General features: G+C 53.4%; 1 protein-coding gene and 1 non-coding gene across 2 annotated transcripts in view; both read right to left on the minus strand.

Moving 5' to 3' along the window:
- Window positions 1–19,453, minus strand: part of C5 (complement C5) — a 74,733-nt gene that overhangs the window by 5,495 nt on the left and 49,785 nt on the right. The window contains exons 26-39 of the mRNA XM_072842585.1: window positions 18,574–18,733; window positions 17,409–17,504; window positions 16,472–16,643; window positions 14,159–14,364; window positions 12,225–12,377; window positions 9,749–9,811; window positions 8,438–8,519; window positions 7,992–8,049; window positions 5,943–6,045; window positions 5,486–5,560; window positions 5,265–5,370; window positions 4,348–4,431; window positions 3,412–3,501; window positions 450–533 (exon numbers count right to left, since the gene is read on the minus strand). Of these exons, the coding sequence (XP_072698686.1) occupies window positions 450–533; window positions 3,412–3,501; window positions 4,348–4,431; window positions 5,265–5,370; window positions 5,486–5,560; window positions 5,943–6,045; window positions 7,992–8,049; window positions 8,438–8,519; window positions 9,749–9,811; window positions 12,225–12,377; window positions 14,159–14,364; window positions 16,472–16,643; window positions 17,409–17,504; window positions 18,574–18,733 (1,532 nt within the window). The remainder of the gene's footprint in view (window positions 1–449; window positions 534–3,411; window positions 3,502–4,347; window positions 4,432–5,264; window positions 5,371–5,485; window positions 5,561–5,942; window positions 6,046–7,991; window positions 8,050–8,437; window positions 8,520–9,748; window positions 9,812–12,224; window positions 12,378–14,158; window positions 14,365–16,471; window positions 16,644–17,408; window positions 17,505–18,573; window positions 18,734–19,453) is intronic.
- Window positions 2,923–3,113, minus strand: LOC140642061 (U2 spliceosomal RNA). Its single transcript, XR_012038640.1, has one exon. It is a non-coding gene; the product is annotated as a U2 spliceosomal RNA (small nuclear RNA).

Genomic DNA, 19,453 nt, shown 5'->3' on the forward strand with positions numbered 1-19,453 from the left:
ATGTCTATCTGTTACAGTTGATAAAGGTTTACTTTGTTCCTATTCTTTTTTTGTTTGAATGTGTCTCCTTGAACACTCTGCCTATTGATTTTTTATTTTATTTTTTTAAAGATTTTACTTATTTATTCATGAGAGACACAGAGAGAGGCAGAGACCCAGGCAGAGGGAGAAGCAGGCTCCCTGCGGGGACCCCAGTGCGGGACTGATCCCAGGTCTCCAGGATCACGCTCGGGGCTGCAGGCGGCGCTAAACCGCTGGGCCCCCCGGGCTGCCCCAGAATATTGATGTTATGAAGGCGAGGGCTCTGGCCGCGTTGTCCAAGCTGTGTTGTCTGTGTCTAATGTAATGCCTAGTCTATCAATATAATGTCTCACATAACGGTAGCTGGTAAGTACTAAATATTTGTTGAGGGAATGAATGAATGAATGAGTGAACGAATGAATGCTTACCAGCTTTGTAGACATCCAGGAGGGTCGCAGTGTACTTAATGAAGACATTTTCCTTAGTGATGGATGTGATATGGACTTTATAAGCTGGTGGAAGAAACAACACAGGGATGCAAGCTTAACATCACTGCCGCCACGTCCAGTGAAACCGGAGTTTATCGAACAAATGAGAAATGAAACCCAGCACGCGCGCTTACGGGCCCCCGAGGTGACTCTTCTCGCACCTCCTGAGTACCCCCATCTGCTTCTACTGATCGTGACTAATGATTCATTCCACTCAGTGATCAGCCCCGGCCACGGTCACAGGACGGGCTGACTAGGGGAAGAGCAGCATCAAACTAAAGGACCGAAGCCTGCTAGACAGACAGACAAAACACGCCTCGTCCGACGGGAGGCTCAGATTAGAGCCCTTTAGGGTTAGCGGCCATGCCCACGGGGAACGTGCCCACGGGGGGGCCCTTATCCATCAGTCCTGCCTGCCCGTGGGCCTCGGGTTCCCTCGCCTTGACTCCCCGGATACCCCCCAGGGCTTCGATCTTTGGATTTTGATAGGATTCCGTGATCTGACTCATCTTTGCTTGGACTGGCAGCTGACGTGAGACGTTCTCTATCCTGTTTTCATCCAGGCATCGATTTTTAATCCACGGTATTAGATCGCAGTTTTGGACTGAGCACCTTGAAGGGACCTATGCCTTCCGTGTAGTCTAAGAAAAGTTCCTCTCATTTTTGCTTTTGATGGGGTTGGAGTGAATGGCCTCAGAGATTCGCCCATTTTTGAGATCCTAGCTAGCAAGAGGAATGAACGAGTTCTCTGTGCCGGAACCAAAGGCCAAATGAATTAGTAGTTAAAACAGATTTTAAAATGTCCTGAATATCAGATTTATAAGTCTCCGTGGTGGGTATGGGTAATGCCTACTATGCGCCTAAGAGGAGGGAGGGAACTATTTTCTTTCATTTCTATTTATTATTCCAATACCAACCCCTGGACTTCAAAAAAACACAGACAAGTCTTTTCTTGAAAGTAGTAAACTAAATCCAGATGGCATTGGTTGTCTGTTAAAGTACTTTTCTGATATTTAAGAGTTAAAAATAGTTCTAAAATGGAGGAGATAAATAATTTAGTGAAATTTTTATTAAAGCATCATAGTATTCAATTCTCAATGTATCTTAAAAACCGCAGTGGGTCTTGGCTGAGTTAGGCAGCTTTTTAGCCTCTTTAAAGAAAATCAGGGGGCACCTGGGCGGCTCAGTCGGGTAAGTGTCTGCCTTCAACTCAGGTCAGCTCCCGGGGTCCTGGGACCCGGTCCCAGGTGGGGCTGCTGCTTAGCGGGGCGTCTGCTTCTCCCTCTGCCTCTGCCTCTGCCCTCCCCTCCCTTGCTCACGTGCTCTCTCTTTCTCACTCTCTCTCTCAAATAATTAAGTAAAACAAAACAAAAAAAAATTAAGTAAAACCTTTTTAAAATATCAAGATGAAGTCTATGGAAACACAATAAGCCGTACCCAGTTCATTCTGAGGGCTGTATTTCCAGTAAGAGAGTTCAGTGTAATGCAATGGAAGTAATGCTGGAGACCAAGATGAGTCTTAGTTTTACTACTTATTTCCTGCATGACTTTGAACAGATTATTTAATCTACTCGAGCCTCAGTTTCTTCAGTGGCAAACTATAGATGATTCTCTGTTACCTCAAAGAGGTCTTGTGGGACCCCAGTGAGAAACCATATATGAAAACAATCAGTAGACACACAGCGCTGAATTCACGGTACTTCTCTTTCTTTTATAAATAATACCCTACTTTCAATACACACTAAAAGGTTTGAGATAGTGTACAATACGCTCTCTTCCTCTCTACAAAAAAAAAAAAAAAAGAAAAAAGGAAAAAAAAATAAAGCCAGAAATAAACATTAGAAACCGTGGACAGAAGACAAAGGAATGAATCCTCTGAACTTAGGAGGACTACAACCACACTTGGGCGTTTGGCTTAGCTCTGAACAACCAGAAGATATTCCTTTTGAAGAGGAAGATGGCGATTTTGCATATGTTTAAAATGATTTATTTATTTTTTTAAAGATTTATTTATTTATTTATTTATTTGAGATAGATACAGAGAGAGAGAGAGAGGCAGAGACAGGAGGAGGAAGAAGCAGGCTCCATGCCGGGAGCCTGACGCAGGACTCGATCCCGGGACTCGATCCCGGGACTCCAGGATCGCGCCCTGGGCCAAAGGCAGGCGCCAAACCGCTGAGCCACCCAGGGATCCCCCTAGAATGATTTACTGTTGATATTTTTACCTTGTCTTTGAAAGGAGTTTGGAAAAAAAATTTTTTTTTCAAAAAAAATTCTAAGCCCCTAAACCACCTTTGTCTCTGCCTCTGCTTGAATGAAATCTTACACCTTTGTGGCCTCTCAAAAGTTCTCTCTCTCTCTCATATTTTTTTTTTTTTTTTTACTCTTACATGACCTTTATTCCCCGCCCCGGAGTGGGGGCACCGTTCCTGGAAGTCCCGCAATACCAGGTCAATGCGTGGAGTGGACGGCCCACACTCCTACTCTATCTTCTAATCCCAAAAATCCATTTAATATATTCTCCTCGGACAGAGGATGTATCAGATGTTAAACTGACAAGAACAGATACTACCCTTGATCTTAGCCAGAAGGCCGAGAAGTGATTCAGAAGTTCTCTTTGGATATATTTTAACTTGACATGTTTAATTTGATGGGATCTATTGGAGTAAAGTGTCTTGGCTACATGCGTGCATCACTCCTGTCATTTCAAATGAAAGTCACATTTCTTTGCTGCAGGACAGGTAATCTTGCAGGTTAATGCTGAAAATCCACGGTGTTTTCTTTCAAGGGAACACATGGAACGTAGGATCCAAATTCACTGTGGAAAGTTGTTGATCTCTCTGATCGCGCATTCATAAAATTTCATGTTCAATAAAACTCTACATAGAAATTTTGAACTCACCGTAGGCAATATCTGGTTTACAGGCGGTTTCTTTCCTCGCATCTGCAGAGATTGTCAGATCCAATTCTGCCTGCATTTGTCCGCAGTCAGCTGGATTTTGTGAAAAATGGTAAAAGTTAGATTAACATAAAGAGGCAGACACTCCCTTTGGCAGCAAACACAGTGTGCAGAAACCCTGACAACCCAGTAGGACCTAACACATGCCAGGTGCCAAGACCTGTCCATTTTTCCCTCTTCCATGAGGTGAATCGTTATGTAAAGCAACAAAACAAACAAAAACAAGAGGCTTAGAATGGGTAGTCACCCCATATTCATGTGCTTCCATTAAGAAAGGAAGAAAAATTCCCATTTTTGGGTATGACTGAAAGTCCCTTAAAGGAACCACAATGATAACTGGACTTATTCTTGGCTATAACTTGGTACAATCAGTACCTGAGAAACATGAAAATGCGATGGTGTTTGAAAAACAAAGTAAACCCCGAACCAACCCAGACCCTCAGGGAGTCAGTTGTTGATCATTGTTGAGTTCTGGGTCTCTTCCTTGACCAAGGAGACGGCCTTGGATTTATAGACAACTGAAGGGAATTGAACAATAAAGAGAAAAGGACAAAGAAAGGAGCTAGTGGCTCCGTCCTGAGCGTCTGTTCTCTCAGACCGGGGGCCTGGGCCTGTCACATTAAACAGACCCGGGGAAACGTGACAGCTCCACACGCTGCTAGCCCTCGGCCGTCCAACACTCGTCTAGCTGGCGCTTCTCTGCCTGTGGGCAGTAGGGACTAGCGGGGTGTTCAGACACTGCTGAGGAGCAGCTCTACAGCATCCAAGGAATCAGCGGAGGCCTCTGCTCCCGAGACGTGACGGTGGGCCCATTAGCCCCGGATGACGAGCGGCCTCTTTGCACAAGCAGGCGGCCTGAACGTGTTATGTGCACTTTACCTTCTACGCATTTGCACGTTACTCCTTCACAGACTTTCTGCAGTTTGGAACCGGATGGGCTATAGAACATGGTGCACTGTTTATCTGCGGCAATGAAAGCGTCGTTAGGAGCGGGGCCGTGATTAGCACACAGCACATTTATGGCTCAGTGGGTCTCTCCCAGGGCGCCTCGGAGGTCAGTTATTCCAAACCCTTCTTTTTGTGACTTAGGTGCAGGGAGGTTAAATCGTGACTCGTCTCTTCTGGTGTGGGCCCCTCGACCCTCCCTCAGAGTGATTTCCCCTTCTGTGCTTGAAATTTTACTGTTCGATATTTATTTCTTAGAATCAAGATATTTGATGCTTCGGCGAATGAGAGGAGACAGGTTGTGTTACATGAGCGTCTACAGAGAGGCCTGTAATCGTTCAGGCTGGAGAGAACAGTGCAGGAGGGGCCAGGTATGTTCCGTGTGATTTCAGAAGATAAAACTAGAATGAATGGGTGTGAGAGTTTGGTTCATTTCGAGAATCTTTTTTAACAAGTAGAACTGTCTAAAGTGGAGCTGTCTGTCTTGCAGACCAAAGAGCTCTCTGATCATGTAGTGTTCTCAGAAAAGACCGAGTGATCCAATGTGGGGGTCATTCATTCATTCAACAGTTATCGATGCACGTTATGCACCAAACACTGTGTTGGATCTGAAGGGGCACAAGGATGAAAACGTTGTGTCTGGGTTTGGTGAGAACAACATGACAACAAATAGCTACAACGCAACGTGACAACGGCTATAACGGAGCTCTCTGCAAAATATGATGAGACCAAAGGTGGAGTGGTTGATTCTGGGGGGCTGAAGACATGGGGGAGGTAAGTTAGCTTCTCCCGAAAGGAGCGATGCAATGACTGCTGTGAGGAAGGCCCCTGAAGAGAGTCGGAGGGATTACCTGGCCTGTGGTATTCGTACACCGTGAATGTGGCAGGACTCAGAAACCCAACTTGAAAAAGCTCAAATATCCGGAATCGAACACAAAGGAACTCATCTGAAGGAATCTGTTGAGTAGATTCAGGGTTTGAGGAAATTATGGGAGAGAAGAGACTCAGCGCCTTAAGCCCGTAAGTTCCGGGTAGTGATGGGAAACGGGCGCGGGTAGGAGGTGGCACTTACGGAATCGAGCTGCAGGATAACATGCCCGTCTTTGATCTGGTAGTCAGTGAGCAGCTGATCCACTCCTTCCACAAGCTGAGCGAGGACAGGAAAGCTCGCATTTAATTTCATTATTTTTTTTTAAGGTTGATCTTTTTTGTTTAAATGCGTTCACCCGATATCGGGGGTGTTAGACATGGGGTGTAATCCAATATTCAAAAAGTCGAAGAGCAGCTCCCCCCCTTGAAAAAGTCTGGACATGTAGTCATACGCGCTCACGTTTTGTTCAGACTGGGCCAGGATGCGCCCCCACTTTACTTTGAAAAATCAAAACCAAGGTCGATTGTTGGTTTGGAAAGAATATTCTAGGTGATTCTATGAAAGTGATATGTTAAAATGAAAAGGAAATAGCTTTATCTGTACGAGAATGCAGTAAAGAAAACCCAGCATCCAGAACAATATGTAAGAGAACACTTACAGCTCGTAGGTCTTCTATGTTTGCGCTGACTCCGGTAGGCAGGGAGATGTCCATCACGGCGTGGGAGGACCCAGATGATGATTCTTCTTTGCTGGGCTTGTAGCTGGAATAAATCAGAGATTAGGAAATGGAGTAAATAAGTGGACAAGGAAATCCCAGATCAGAAATGAGTGAAAAAAATGAACAAGAAATTTACATACAGAAAAATCCAAAGCACTTCATAAAACAAGATAATGAAAAGGAAAATAAGTGGACAGGATTGTTTAAGACAAGGCCTTATTTCTTAGTAGGCTTTAATTTTTATTCAGGCCTCCACTTACCTGCTTCTCTATAACCCATGCATTGCAATCCCTATATTTTAGAGTTGCAAGAGATCTTTGGGTCATCTAGTCCATCTCTTGGTTCACTTGACCAATACTTTATTTTTTTTAAGATTGATTTTTTATTTTTTAAAATATTTTATTTATTCATGAGAGAGAGAGAGAGAGAGAGGCAGAGACCCAGGCAGAGGGAGAAGCAGGCTCCACGCAGAGCGCCTGATGCAGGACTCAATCCCGGGACCCCAGGATCACGCTCTGAGCTGAAGGCAGACGCGCTTAACCTCTGAGCCACCCAGGCGTCCCTTAAGATTTATTTATTTGAGAGAGAGAGAGAGAGAGAGCATGAGTGGGGGAGCAGAGGGAGGAGGAGAGAGAGAACCCCAAGCCGACTCCACACCGAGTACAGAGCTTGATGTGGGGCTTGATCTCATGACCCTGAGAACAGGACCTGAGCCGAAACCAAGAGTCGGATGCTTAACTGACTGAGCCGCCCAGGGGCCCCCTGACTGATACTTTAAATAACGGAGCTGGAAAAAACCGTAGAAGTCATTCAGTCCTTTTAATGAACTAGTTGAGGAAACTGAGGACGATGGTTAGGTACTGGTTCAAGCTCACACCACTAGTTCACTCTCCAGAGCTGTGTAAATCTATTGATTCTCATTCCTGTTCCCTTTCTAGTGGAGCCTATTCAAAAGAGAAAATTTGTTCTATGTTGGAAAGAGACTCAATAAGCATGTTCAGGAAAAGGCTGGAAGGAAATACCCGAAAATGTTCACGGCTACTTTCTCCGGATGGCGAGAATATAAGTGACGATCTCTTTTCCTTTCCATGCTTTTCTATATTTTCTAAGTTTGCCACAATGGATACTTTATCTTTCAAACACTGTTTTAAAGACTATCGTCTGTCTAGGAGGGAGCTAAGGAAAAAGGCAGAGGGGGGTAAAAATGGGACAGCTGGTGGGTTTTTGGTTTTTAATGATAACAGAGGGAAAAAGCTCCGCTTGAACTGGGGGATCAGTTATTTTCCGTCTGGAAAAGGCAAGGAAGTGGACTCTCCTCCCCTACAGCCTCTAGGAGGAACGCAGCCTATTGATTTTTAGGACTTCTGGCCTCCAGAATTAGAAGAGAATAAGTTTGGGTTTTTTCACCATTAAGCGTCTGGCAAATTGTTAGCTGGCAGCAATAGGAGCCTGTTAGACCAATGTAGGTGCCTGGGTTCGTCAGCAGAGGGTCAGCATCGGTGGTTCTCCCCGCTGGCTCCCGCCAGGATAACCTCCAGGGGCGAGGCCAGAGCTCTGGGTAGTTCTGAGCGCTCTCCCGCTGACCTCCACGTGCCGCCCGAGTTGGGAACCACTGGCTGATAACGGCCGGGGATTTTTCTGGCGGAGTGTGATTTTTCTAAGTAGGAGACTAGGAGCAGCTTATAAGAAAATCTTTTGCTTTTTCTTTTCCTAATACTTCTATCTCCTCTCTACCTTTCTGGGAGTTAGAAAAAAATAATAATATTACAGTGTTTGAAGAAGGCCGAAAGTGGAAGGGAAAACCATGAGCAAAAACATAGCTGTCCTGTACGGGAAGTAGCTAAGAATATCCGTTATGTCCTGCATGTTAAAAAGTGCACGATTTTGCATCTTACAGGCTTCATAAGATTCAAAAAGATACAAAGAGAGAATACAACGGCACAAGTCAGACCTCGAAGTCCGCGCTCCCCTTGGTGGAAACAGGCTCACCTGGCACATGCTATGATGCGCTTGTAATCCGAGTCGCTGTAGCCTCGGAAGCTGGATGCTAACACACACAAGGACAAACAAGCAAACAAAAGTGACAGTAAGCCACTCTGAGCTGTTTTGTACCTGTCGGAAGGGAATAATTGATGAAATGGTCTCTGAACACACTTAAAAATGATCTATGATTTGGAAGTTGGCACTTCCAGTGATCTTATTTTTTTTAATATTTTATTTATTTATTTATTTATTCCTGAGAGAGAGCGAGGCAGAGACCCAGGCAGAGGGAGAAGCAGGCTCCATGCAGGGAGTCCGACGTGGGACTCAATCCCGGGATCCCAGGATCACGCCCTGGGCCCAAGGCAGGTGCCAAACCGCTGAGCCGCCCAGGGACGGCCTCGGGCAGGGGGAGAACGGGGCACAAGATTACAGTGCAAACCACGCTGCTTTACCTTCTATGTCTTGGGTGTCAATTTTCAAATCAAAGCTGCAAACTTCCTCAGAGGTACTGGTTTTTTGAACCACGGTTGTCACCTACATGGGGACGAGTGAACAAGAGCATTTTATTTAGAGTAGGACGGCGGGGAAGGCACACTGGCAGCACTTTTGCTGCAGATGGTGTGCCTGAGGTATCGTGTCTACAATCCAGTGCAAATGGGGTGCAGTAAAGACTCATTTTGCGGTAGCTGGGACTGTCAGCAGACCCCACAGTTTGTAGCACAGCTGAGAAGCCCCCGGAGGGGAAATAAGCAACATCTTTCCAGCCAGAATCTTCCCAAATCCCACGCAATCAAATCCGAGCACCCGACTGTTCAGGAAGGCTCCTAGGCCTCTGACCCTTGAACCCAAGCACTCTGATTTTACGCATAATATTACAAGGCTAGGGGGATCCCTGGGTGGCGCAGCAGTTTAGCGCCTGCCTTTGGCCCAGGGCGCGATCTTGGAGACCCGGGATCGAATCCCACGTCGGGCTCCCGGTGCATGGAGCCTGCTTCTCCCTCTGCCTATGTCTCTGCGTCTCTCTCTCTCTCTGTGTGACTATCATAAATAAATAAAAATTTAAAAAAAATGTTACAAGGCTAGGATGCATGGTTTTCACCCGGGCCCCGCACCACTGTGGTAAACAGCACGTCACAGGTGTGCATGGAAGGGCAAGGGCGCTGTGGGAGGACGTGTGTCGAGAGTACCTAGAAGCGACAGAGAGGTGGACCGTCCATGTCCCCACCAACCCAAGCTGCCATCTTACAAAGTCTTTGAAGGGATAAATGTGCTCAAGATACGAGCATCATTGGAATCATCGATAGAATGCTAATTTATGCTTACAGTATGGAATCTGTCTTACTTTAGCCATTTGGCAGTCACGAGCTTTTCTAAGCTGTCTACGTACGCGCGTGCAGTCTACGGCTACAGTGAGGGCAGCCTGAGCCCTTGCGTACACACGTCCATCCGCAATGATGCGGGATAAACGGGGCGCGCCTCTGTTACCAACCATAGAAAACATGGTACGTGTGTTGTGTCCGCACACTCGCATCATGCGCACATACACGTCGGGAGCCAGAGGGTGGCTCTGCAAAAGGCGGACCATTTGCAGAAGGCGGTTGTGGGGACAGCTCCCGAGAGCGAAAGAGACTTAGATGAACGAATCCTACGCTGGTCGAGGTCACCCAAGCCCCGCTTTCCCCGACTCTGTGGCCCAGTCCCTGCCTTTCCGTCGCTGCGTGCAAGCGGGCATCCCTGAGGTCGGCTCCCTGTGAAATACTTACGTGCACCGTGGCCAGGCCGTTGCTGAACCCAGTACTGACCACGAGGTCATCATTGAGAGGCACCTGGACAGGGGACGAGAAGCCGTGCTTTCTTGTCTTGTTCGATAGGAAGGAGCCGGAACAACGCCAGGCCAGCTTCCTCTCTGGGATCCAACGGGTCAGAGTGGGAAGCCTGTGCACACAGACGCCGGAAGCCCGGGAATTCCGCCTCCCCCCTGCACGCGAGGACGGCGTCTGGGCTCCCCCGGGCCGGCCAGCAAAGCCAGCTCTCGGGAGCCGCCTCTGGTCACCTCCCCCCGGATGTACGGCTACGACAGAGCTGGACCTTCGCCTCCTTTTGCCAACAGAGGAAACTCCTTTCACGGCCTCTCGGTGCCGTGTCTCCTGCACTTCGCGCTGGCCTGTTTACCAAAACCCTCGGCAACCCACCCGCACCCCACACCCCAGCACCCCACCCAGGCCTGCCGAACCCTTGGGAGCTGATGCTCTTCTCTCATCCTCAAACTCCTCTCCGGGGCGCCCCGTCGTCCGAGGGCCTCCTGGTTTGTGGACAGCAAGGGACGGACCACTGAGCAAGGGGCCCAAGGGCTGGCTCCCGGCTCCTCCAAGTGCGCGGCCGTCCTTCCCCGCGTAGCACACCAGTGCAAACGGGATTTATGTGCCCCACATACGGATCATGTGCCATCAGCCCTTCCTCTCAATTTTAGTGAATGTACGTAAAAAGGCCAACTTCCCTAGTGCCCTGCTGGAACACAGCAGCGCCCACCGCAAAGGCAGCGCACCAGGCGGCTGCTTGAGGAGTGGGTCCCGTGGAGGTAGGCGGCGAGCGAGGTGGGGAAGTGCACGTGGCACCCGGCCCGGGCCCTCTGCCCTCCTCCCCAGTCCCCACACTGGCTCACGTGCCTGTCGAGCATGGGCTGTCCCCCACGGAACAGCCGTCTGGCCTCACGTCAGTGGCAGGTTCCCACACTTGCTTGTCCCCAAACCTTTCTTGTGTGTCGTATTTCAGGACCCGCTGGCGTGGAGAATTCAGAGCCAGGTACGTGTCGCCGGGGTCTCATACACCCATGGTACCATGGGCTGGGGGTTCAATTACTTAAGCATAGCAAGGGGCGGGTAGCTGGGTGACAGCACTGGGAGGCCGCACGATGAGAGGAGCACTGGGTGTCAGACTATACGGTGGCAAATTGAATTTAAATTAAAAAAAAAATGGTGACGATTAAAAAAAAAAACGGCGAGGGCGCCCTGGCGGCATTACCCTGCAGAGAGCTGAGGCCAGCGCGCCCCAGCCGCCCGCCGCACCCCGCAGGCCCCGCTGCCTCCCGCTGAACCTCCCGACAAAGGGGACGCGGTGCCAACCCGGGCGCCACGAGCACGTGCACCTGCCAAGGCCTGGGTGCAAAGCACGACCAAGTGCACACACAGGCCACGTGGCCGGCAGGCCCCGAGCACACGGAAGAGGGCCTGCCGCTGCCAGCACCTCGTGGCCAGGTCATTTGGTTTTTCAAGAGCATCTGGAAGCAGATTTTTATTTGAAGTGTCTGTATTTTTAAGTGTTGGAAGATGTCCATAGCTCTACCCATATGTCATACCTGTCTTTTTTTTTTTTTTTTCCTATGAGCCACTAGGGTTTTTTTTTTCATTAAATTTTATCTGTCATGCGTATTTACTTTTCCTAAACATGGACTCGTGGAGGATATAGGCAGTTAAAAACTATTCCAGTTATTTGTATATTTAAATATGATTTAAAAGCATCTAAAATGTGGCAATTAGAAAAATGTATCTTAGCAACCGTTTACTGGCAGCTCCCCTTACTGATACATAAACTAGTTTTTCCAACATGTTCTTGTCTTTGGGAAATTTTGTAGGCCATCAAGGTTTTCACTAAAAAAAAAAAAAAAAAAAAAAAAAAAAAAAAAATTCCAGGGACACCCCGGGGGGCTCAGCGGCTGAGCGGCTGCCTGCGGCCCAGGGCGTGACCCCGGGGTCCCGGGTTCGAGTCCCTCCTCAGGCTCCCCCCACGGGTCTCTGCCTCTCTCTGTGGCTCAGCGGTCCAGCGTCCGCCCAAGTGCGTTTTCTCTCTTCCTCTACCTCTGCACCCTTATGTGTACTGGTGCGTCTGGAACGTTCTTCCCTTTTCCTCACCTGCCTACGTCAGTCTGATTCCTCCCAAATTAACTTGCACACCTGGACGTGTTGGACAGGTTCCTACCTCTCCCCTTGGGCCAGGAGGCCCTGCTCTGTCCTTCCACATCCCTGTCAAGGCCCTCGTTCTTCACTGTCTGTTAAAAACAACTGCCTCCCGAGCACACAGTTTCTTCAAATACTTTGCTTTGGACCCCCCAGTGCCCAGGGCGTAGCAGGTGCGCAGTACGCTTTTAAGTAGGAAAGTGATACATTTGTGAAATAAGAGTGGAACACGTGATTTCAAAGGTCGCACCCAATTACAAAATACTGTGAAAAGCCCTTCATTTACCTCTATTGGCCTCCCCAGGAAATTCTTCTCTGTCATCTTATAATGGTAGAGGTCGCCTTTATGCTTATAAGAAATCTTGACATCCATGTTCAAGTGCAGTTGTTTAATCAGGAGTGAATATTCTGTGAGGCCCTCGATGGCATTGATTGTATCCTATCAGCAATCGGGGGGGCACAAGAACAGGTTTAGCTCGTTCATGTAATCTCTAGTTACCAGTACTCTTCCTTACCAGGGGTGGGGATGCGGATGCGCTAACCCGTGCTGCAACTCCAGCTGCCTGAGTGACATTGGTGAAGAGCCCCCAGGTGGAGGAGGGGGAGGGGAGGAGGGGGAGGGGGAGGGGGAGCAGAGGGGAAGGAGAGGTGGAGGGGGTGGAGGAGGAGAAGGTAGAGAGGAGGGGAGGGGGTGGGGGGGAGGAGGGGTGGAGGAGGTGGAGGAGGAGAAGGTAGCGAGGACAGGGAGGGGTGGAGGGGGAGAGGGGAGGTGGGGAGGGTAGGGGGAGGAGGAGAGGGAGGGGAAGACAAGGGGGAGGGGGAGAGGGAGGAGAAGGTAGAGAGGAGAGGGAGGGGGTGGGGAAGGCAGAGAGGAGGGGGTGGGGGAGAGGGAGAGGGAAGAGGAGGGGAGGAGGAGGAGAAGGTGGAGGCGGAGAGGGAAGGGGAGGAGAAGGTAGAGGGGAGGAAGAGGAGGAAGAGGAGGAGGAGGGGGAGGTGGAAGAGAAGGTAGAGGGGGAGGAGGAGGGGGAGGTGGAGAGGGAGGGAAGGTGGGAGAGAGGGAGGAGGAGAGGAATGGGAAGACGAGGGGGAGGAGAAGGTAGAGAGGAGGGTGAGGGGTGGGGCGGGGGGGGGGGGGAGGTGCAGCAGGGGTTGGAGGAGGAGGGAGGAGGAGGGAGCGGCAGTAAGGGGCCCCGGGGCAGGGGCCCGGAGCACCCCGAGTGCCTGCCCCCAGGTGAGTCACTGTGCACATTGCCACCGAGTCTGTGCCCGACTGGGTCCTTCGTCTCTGCAGGTGCCCCCCGGAGGTCCTCCGCCCCCGTCCCCCCCAAAGCCATCTGCGTCCCCTCCCTGCCCAGTGTTTCCGGGCGCCGTGGCCTGTGGCAGGTACCCACGCGCGCTGTGGGACAAGTAGTTGATGGAGGAAGAGATGGATGAATGTGATTCTTGTCGGCCTCCTCGTCCTCGTCTATGCAGCCGGGGAACGTGAGCAGCTCAGGGCTGTCCCTTATGTCCCCCCCCACCCCCGTCACGGGCCGTGGCATGCGAACCCCGGGACGGCCTTCCCTGAGAGGCCCATGCCCGTCCCCAAGGTCCCCCAAACTCGAGCGGCACCGCAGTCGTCGTGCAGGACGCCCTCGCTCTCGGTTCCCTAAACACGCAGACACGCCGTGTCACCCTGGACACCCGCGCGGGGACCCCAGGTGCACGCCCGCCACGGCCTTCGCCGGGAGCTCCTCAGCTGTACGAGCCCACGTGCGTGTCACTCACTGTGGGGAGAGAGCGTGGGGCGTTGTCCACAGGGCCCTTGCAGAGGATGTGACGGACTCGTGGGCCCTCGTGGTCAGCGGGGTCAGGACAGAGGGTGCCGGGGGCTCGGGGCACAGCGTCTGCCTGCAGCCCAGGCCGTGACCCCGGGTCCCGGATCGAGCCCCGACTTGGGGTCCCCGTGGGGAGCCTGCCTCGCCCCTGGCCCGGGTCTCTGCCTCTCTCGGGGGTCTCATGGATAAATACATAAAATCTTAAAAAAATAGGATCCCTAAGGGACACAGTAGGGTTAGAGTCTGGAGACGGGAGCCCTGACGCTGGCCGTGCCACTAACCCCGTGAAGGGACCCGGGGCGTATCTGCCGTGTGTGCGCGTGCGGAGGTCGCGCCGCTGCGACACGTGCAGTGGGGGAGACAGGACACACGTCGTCAAGACGGCAGGACGGGGGCGCGTTACCTGGGTTGAGTAGAAGCCGCCTCCGTACCTCTGCTCCTCCGACAGCCACCTGACCACCGGGTTAACGTAGGCGACGTCTCCGAGGCTCAGACAGGTGAGCAAAGCGTAGGCGGTGGTTTCCACCGTGCGAGCTGTGCCTGCGGTCGCCGTGGACCTCTCTTGCTCTTGATGGTCGTCCTTCCAAAAACGGTAGACGACGGGGTCACCTGAAGCCAACAGATCGCATTCATTAATGTCGAGAAACGCGTGGAGGTGACGTGAGTGTAGCGGGCTTCCGGAAGTTTCTTCTGGTGGTGGCCGCTGGCGTTCTGGACGTTTCTTACTCGCTTGCGAGGAGCAGCTCGCGGAGGTGACCAGTACAGGGCGGGGTCCCTGAGACTGTGCTGCTTGTCTTTGCTGGACGAGGTCGTGGGGCAAAGTCCACACGCACTCGGGAGCGGGAAGTTCCGTGAACTGGTCCCTCGAGCACCCAGAGCACCCAGCTCCGCTCTCTGCTCCCCGAGGGACTGACCGCGGCCACGGGGACCCTTCCCTCAGCCCCGAGGGACTGACTTTTGGGTCCTCGGGGTATGTAGGACTGTTCCCTGGCAGCGAAACTCAGCTGAGACCCCAAACGGGACGATTAATCCACCAGGAAGCACCGCACGCGCAGGAAGCCTTGCTGTTACCACGGACACTGTGGGATGGACTGGACAAGTTTTCTCCTCGACAGAAAAAGAAAAAAAAAAAAATCCACGTCCCGGCAATTAGGAGCTCGTGCCCGACACCTTGGTTCAGTCTCATAATCACTTTCCAATGTGAAGAATCCCACGCGTGCGATGCTTCCTGTAAGTCAGGGCCTAAATTACACTCGTGGCGGCTCTAGTAATTGAACCTTGTCACTCTACGTCGTTTTTTGAACAGATTATCTTAAAAAAAACAAACAAACCGGTAAGGCATATTTGGAAATCGTTTTTGAAGATTAGTCGAGGTTTCGACATAACTGTCTGCAATTCATGATTATGTTATTTGCGTGAGTTTGGACAATGTTTCCCTTCCCTCTCAGAGACTCAGAGCAGCTGCTGTATTTAGGTTGAAAATTTGCTTTTTAAGGATACCTGCAGCTCGATGTTATTTGAATTCTTAAGATCTGTCCGTAACTGCTATAATTTCATGATCCCTATCTTACAAGACCCAAGACAATTCTTTTGTGTTGTTTTTAAAGTCCTATACGAGTGGTGGGAGGCATGTATTAGGATTCATTTTTATTTTTATCATTATTTTTTTAAGATTCGGTCATTTTAAAATGACAGAAATCAAATCTCAGGGCGGCCTGGGGGCTCAGTGGTTTAGCGCCTGCCTTCAGCCCAGGGTGTGACCCCGGGGTCCCGGGATCGAGTCCCGCGTCGGGCTCCCTGCATGGAGCCTGCTTCTCCCTCTGCCTGTGTCTCTGCCTCTCTCTGTGTCTCTCATGAATAAATAAAATAAAATCTTAAAAAAAAAAAAAGATCAAACCTTGTAGATACTGGTTCACCTCACGTTGCATTTATGAAGCTGTTAGAGAACCTCAGCCAGCAGAGGGCCGGGGGTCACTGCCACCCTCTTTCTACTTCTATACTCTTGACCCAGAGGAAGCGGAATTTTTATTTTCCAGGATGAAATACATACAGAGCGAGGCGGGTGCAGAACAAGCCAGGGTGGAGAGTGCAGGCACCTGGCGGTGGGCACGCCTCGCCGCTAAAAACCCTCCGACGCCTTCCCTTTCTACTCAAAGTGGAAGTTGAAGATTTGGGCTTCCAGGGGCCCCGGGCGCCGGGTGATGGGCGACGGACCAGGCAGGCCGTGCAGGGTCCTAACCAGGAGCCGCCAGGGGAGTGTGCAGGCCCGACCTCGGCCGGGTTCTCGGGCGGCTGGGAGCTGTGCACGCGCACGGGTGTGTGCAGGTGGGCGGCCCCGTGTCGGGCGTGTGCACCTGTGGCTCCTCCTCCGGAACATCCTTCCCCCCACGTCCCCAGGGCTCCTCCCAGGGAGCCGTGGGTTACAGGCCGCACCCAGTCCCGGGTCCCCTCCCTGCTTCCGCGTCCTTTGTACCGGTTCCCGCCAACCTGTTCCCCACACGTGTCCGTCCCCGTAACGACCGTGTGTCAGAGGACCTGGCCCGTTTTCCTTCCAGTCTGTGGCCTTAGCTCTGGAGCCCGGAGCCGGGCGTGGGGCCAGGGTCCTGCACACTCGCCCAGGGAGCGCGTCCTGCTCCAGCTCCGCGAGTGAGCGTGCCCCGAGTGAGCGTGCCCGCCGCCTGTCACTACTCGGCGCCCGGGCAGGACCGAGCCGTACCTTTAACCAAAGCTTTCCTCTTCAGCCCCGAGACGATGGAGTAGAACTGCGGGTGCGTCCTGTCCCCCAGGGAAAGCGCGTAGGCGGCGATGGCCAGCGTGAAGGTGCTGCGGGCCGAGGGCGCGCCCTCGAGCAGGAAGGCGTCCGCCCTGGTGAGGGCCGCGTTGATTTTCTGGAAGCGACAGCAGAGGACGCCTGGGTTCCGGGGCCTGCCACCCGCCCACGAGGCAGCCCGGCCGGGAGGGCCCGGGGGATGGAGGGGCCCGAGGGGAGGCACTGGGGGGGCCCTCAGGCCCTGCCTCCTGCAGGCCCCGGGGCACAGGGGCCACGGCCTTGGGACACAGCCAACGGGGTATTTGGTTTTGCGGCCGCAGCCCCGCCAACCCCCGGGTGTTTCCGCATCCACGCGGGTTCGGGGGCCGAGTCCAAGTCATTGCTGATCTACAGGCCGGGGCGCGAGGCCGGACACTCGTCCCTTCCCCGGAGGCCCACGCTGACTCGGTCAGGCGAGCCCTCGGCGTCCGGCCTCCGCGTCCAGCCCGGGCCCCAGGACGCCGACGAGCTGGCGCGGCTCCCGCTAGTCCCCGCCACGAGACGCCTCGGCTGCAGGCCAGCGCCACGCGCACCGGGTGGCCTCACGAGACTCGCGGGCAGGCAGCGGGGGCGCCGCGTCCTAGACCCCGGCCACAGCTGACCGGCCCCACGCCCGCCGCGTGGCTCCGTAGCCCAGACGGTGACAGCGACCCCGCCTGCACCTCCGTGTCCTCGCCGGCCCGCAAGCAGGGGCTGAAGGGGCTGCAGCACGCGCCGCCACCGTGCGGCCCCGGGGTTTCCGAGCAGAGGCCAGTGAAGGCGGCCCCCAGCCAGGCCGCGGGCACCCAGGCCACGGGCACCCAGGCCATGGGCACCCAGGCCGTGGGCGGAGGCCAGGCCTTACCTGCAGTGGGCACAGGTCAAAGGCCTTTCTAATTCCAATGACCGCGAAGGCCGTGAGGTACAAGGAGTGCTCGTGGGCTTCAGTAGGCAAGGTCCCCTGAAAATGAGGAATGATTCCCACGGAGGCTGAGCCGGTGTCCCGCAAGTGAGGCGACCGTCCGCCCCGTGGCCTCCCCGGGCAGCCCCGGGCCTCAGCTGGACGTGGGCATCCTGGCCCCCAACCCCCACCCTGCGGCCCCCCCAGGGCTTCCCGACCCCGTTGAGCCCTGGTTCCGATGCCATCTCTGCACTCTAGGCCCCTGCCCTCCGCGCCACTCCCCCCGGGTGCCCCAATGCCCCCTGGGCACCCCGACTGCCCCCTGGACACCCCGACGCCCCTTGGGCACCCCGACTCCCCCTGGGCATCCCGACACCCCCTGAGCACCCTGAATCCCCCCGGGCACCCCTGGGCACCCTGACTCCCCTCTGGGTGTCCCGATGCCCCCCTCGGGTTCCCCAACGCCCCCTGGGCACCCCAACTCCCCTCTGGATGCCCCAACACCCCCCTGTACACCCCGACGCCCCTCCAAGTGCCCCAACGCTCCCTGAGCACCCCGACGTCCTGCCTGCAGGTCCCCACCCCCCAGCTCACCCATGCTCACCCCTCCGTGTCTCAGAAATGAATCGTAAGATCTTGGAAAACAACCCAAAGCAAAGCACCCCAGAACACTGTTGGCTTTCGAAGGATCACGGTGGGAGGAGAGGGGGAGGAGGCACCAGAGTGGAGTCGTGGGGAGGGACCGTGGGCCTCACCCCGCACAGTGCTTGGCCCCGCAGCTTGGGGCCCGACCCCAGCCTCTCCCACTAACAGGACGTGAACGGGGCCCCACCTTTCAGGGCAACACCCCACAGCCTCCGTCCGTGAGGCTCAGGACTTGCGGTTGGGAGTCTACACCGGGGGCGCGTGGACGGAGGGGACATGGCCCTGCTCTGGGTCCTCCAGCACCTGCCCCCGCGCACCCCGGCGCGGCCACAGCCGTCCCTCCTCCGCCCTGTCGAGCTGAGCGGCCCGCGGGGTGCTCCCAACAGGGGCACGAACCTTCTCTCCCCCTCAAACTGCTGGAATAGGAACGGAACTCCGACTTGTCAGTAAAACTGGTGCTCAGCTGTGCGTTTGGTTTCCTTACCTGTAACTTTACTGGTTGGTACTGGGAGTTTTCTTTGAAAGATCCGTTCTCCAGTTGGCAGTTCTCCGTCAGCCACAGCAGAGTATTGCAGATTGAGTTCTGGTTCTGGCCTATGTACTTCTGCACCTGTCCGAGCACTCTCAGAGCAAACGCTGTTAACCTTTAAGGCAAAAATCAAATAATTTTAGGTGGTCGACCCCTTTGGCTTTCAATTCATAGTGTTTTTTATGTGTCTGTGTGTGTTTTAAGATTGTATTTATTTATTCATGAGACACAGAGGGCGAGGCAGGCTCCGTGCGGGACTCGATCCCAGGACCCGGGGGTCATGCCCTGAGCCGAAGGCAGACACTCGACCACGGAGCCGCCGGGCGCCCCATAGTGTGTTTTTACTTAATACAACATTTATTCTTTAAAAGAAAAATAGTATTTTAAATCAAACAATTCTAAAGTAGGTTGTAGCACTTCACAAGGAAAGAGAAGATTCTAGGAAGAGCCGCAAAAACCCTCCGTCGGCAAATGTGAATGGCGCGTCCTCTGCGGCCGCGGCCTCGCCGTGACCAGCGCGCGAACCCGGTGCCTGAGGATCAAAAACAAGATTACTCTGACGTTGAAGACAGTAGCGGTGGGGCAGAGTCTGGAGTCGGGGCCCTGACGGACGGGCACGAGCCACGGGAGAGAAAAACCCTAAGGTTCCAGGTGGTGCGGCGTGGACAGGCTGGGACACCTGGAGCCTCGTCTGAGGCCTGCGAGTCCGCCCGCGCCCACGGGAGCGCCCAGCTCGCCCCTCGCGCCGTCACCCACCCGCCCTCGCAAGGGGCCGCCGCCGTCCCGGGCGCCGAGGTTTCTTGTTTTCATTCTTTTGCTTTTTGTAGCAATTTCT

The sequence above is a fragment of the Canis lupus genome, chromosome 10 (assembly GCF_048164855.1).
Source record: "Canis lupus baileyi chromosome 10, mCanLup2.hap1, whole genome shotgun sequence".
Taxonomy (NCBI): Eukaryota; Metazoa; Chordata; class Mammalia; order Carnivora; family Canidae; genus Canis; species Canis lupus.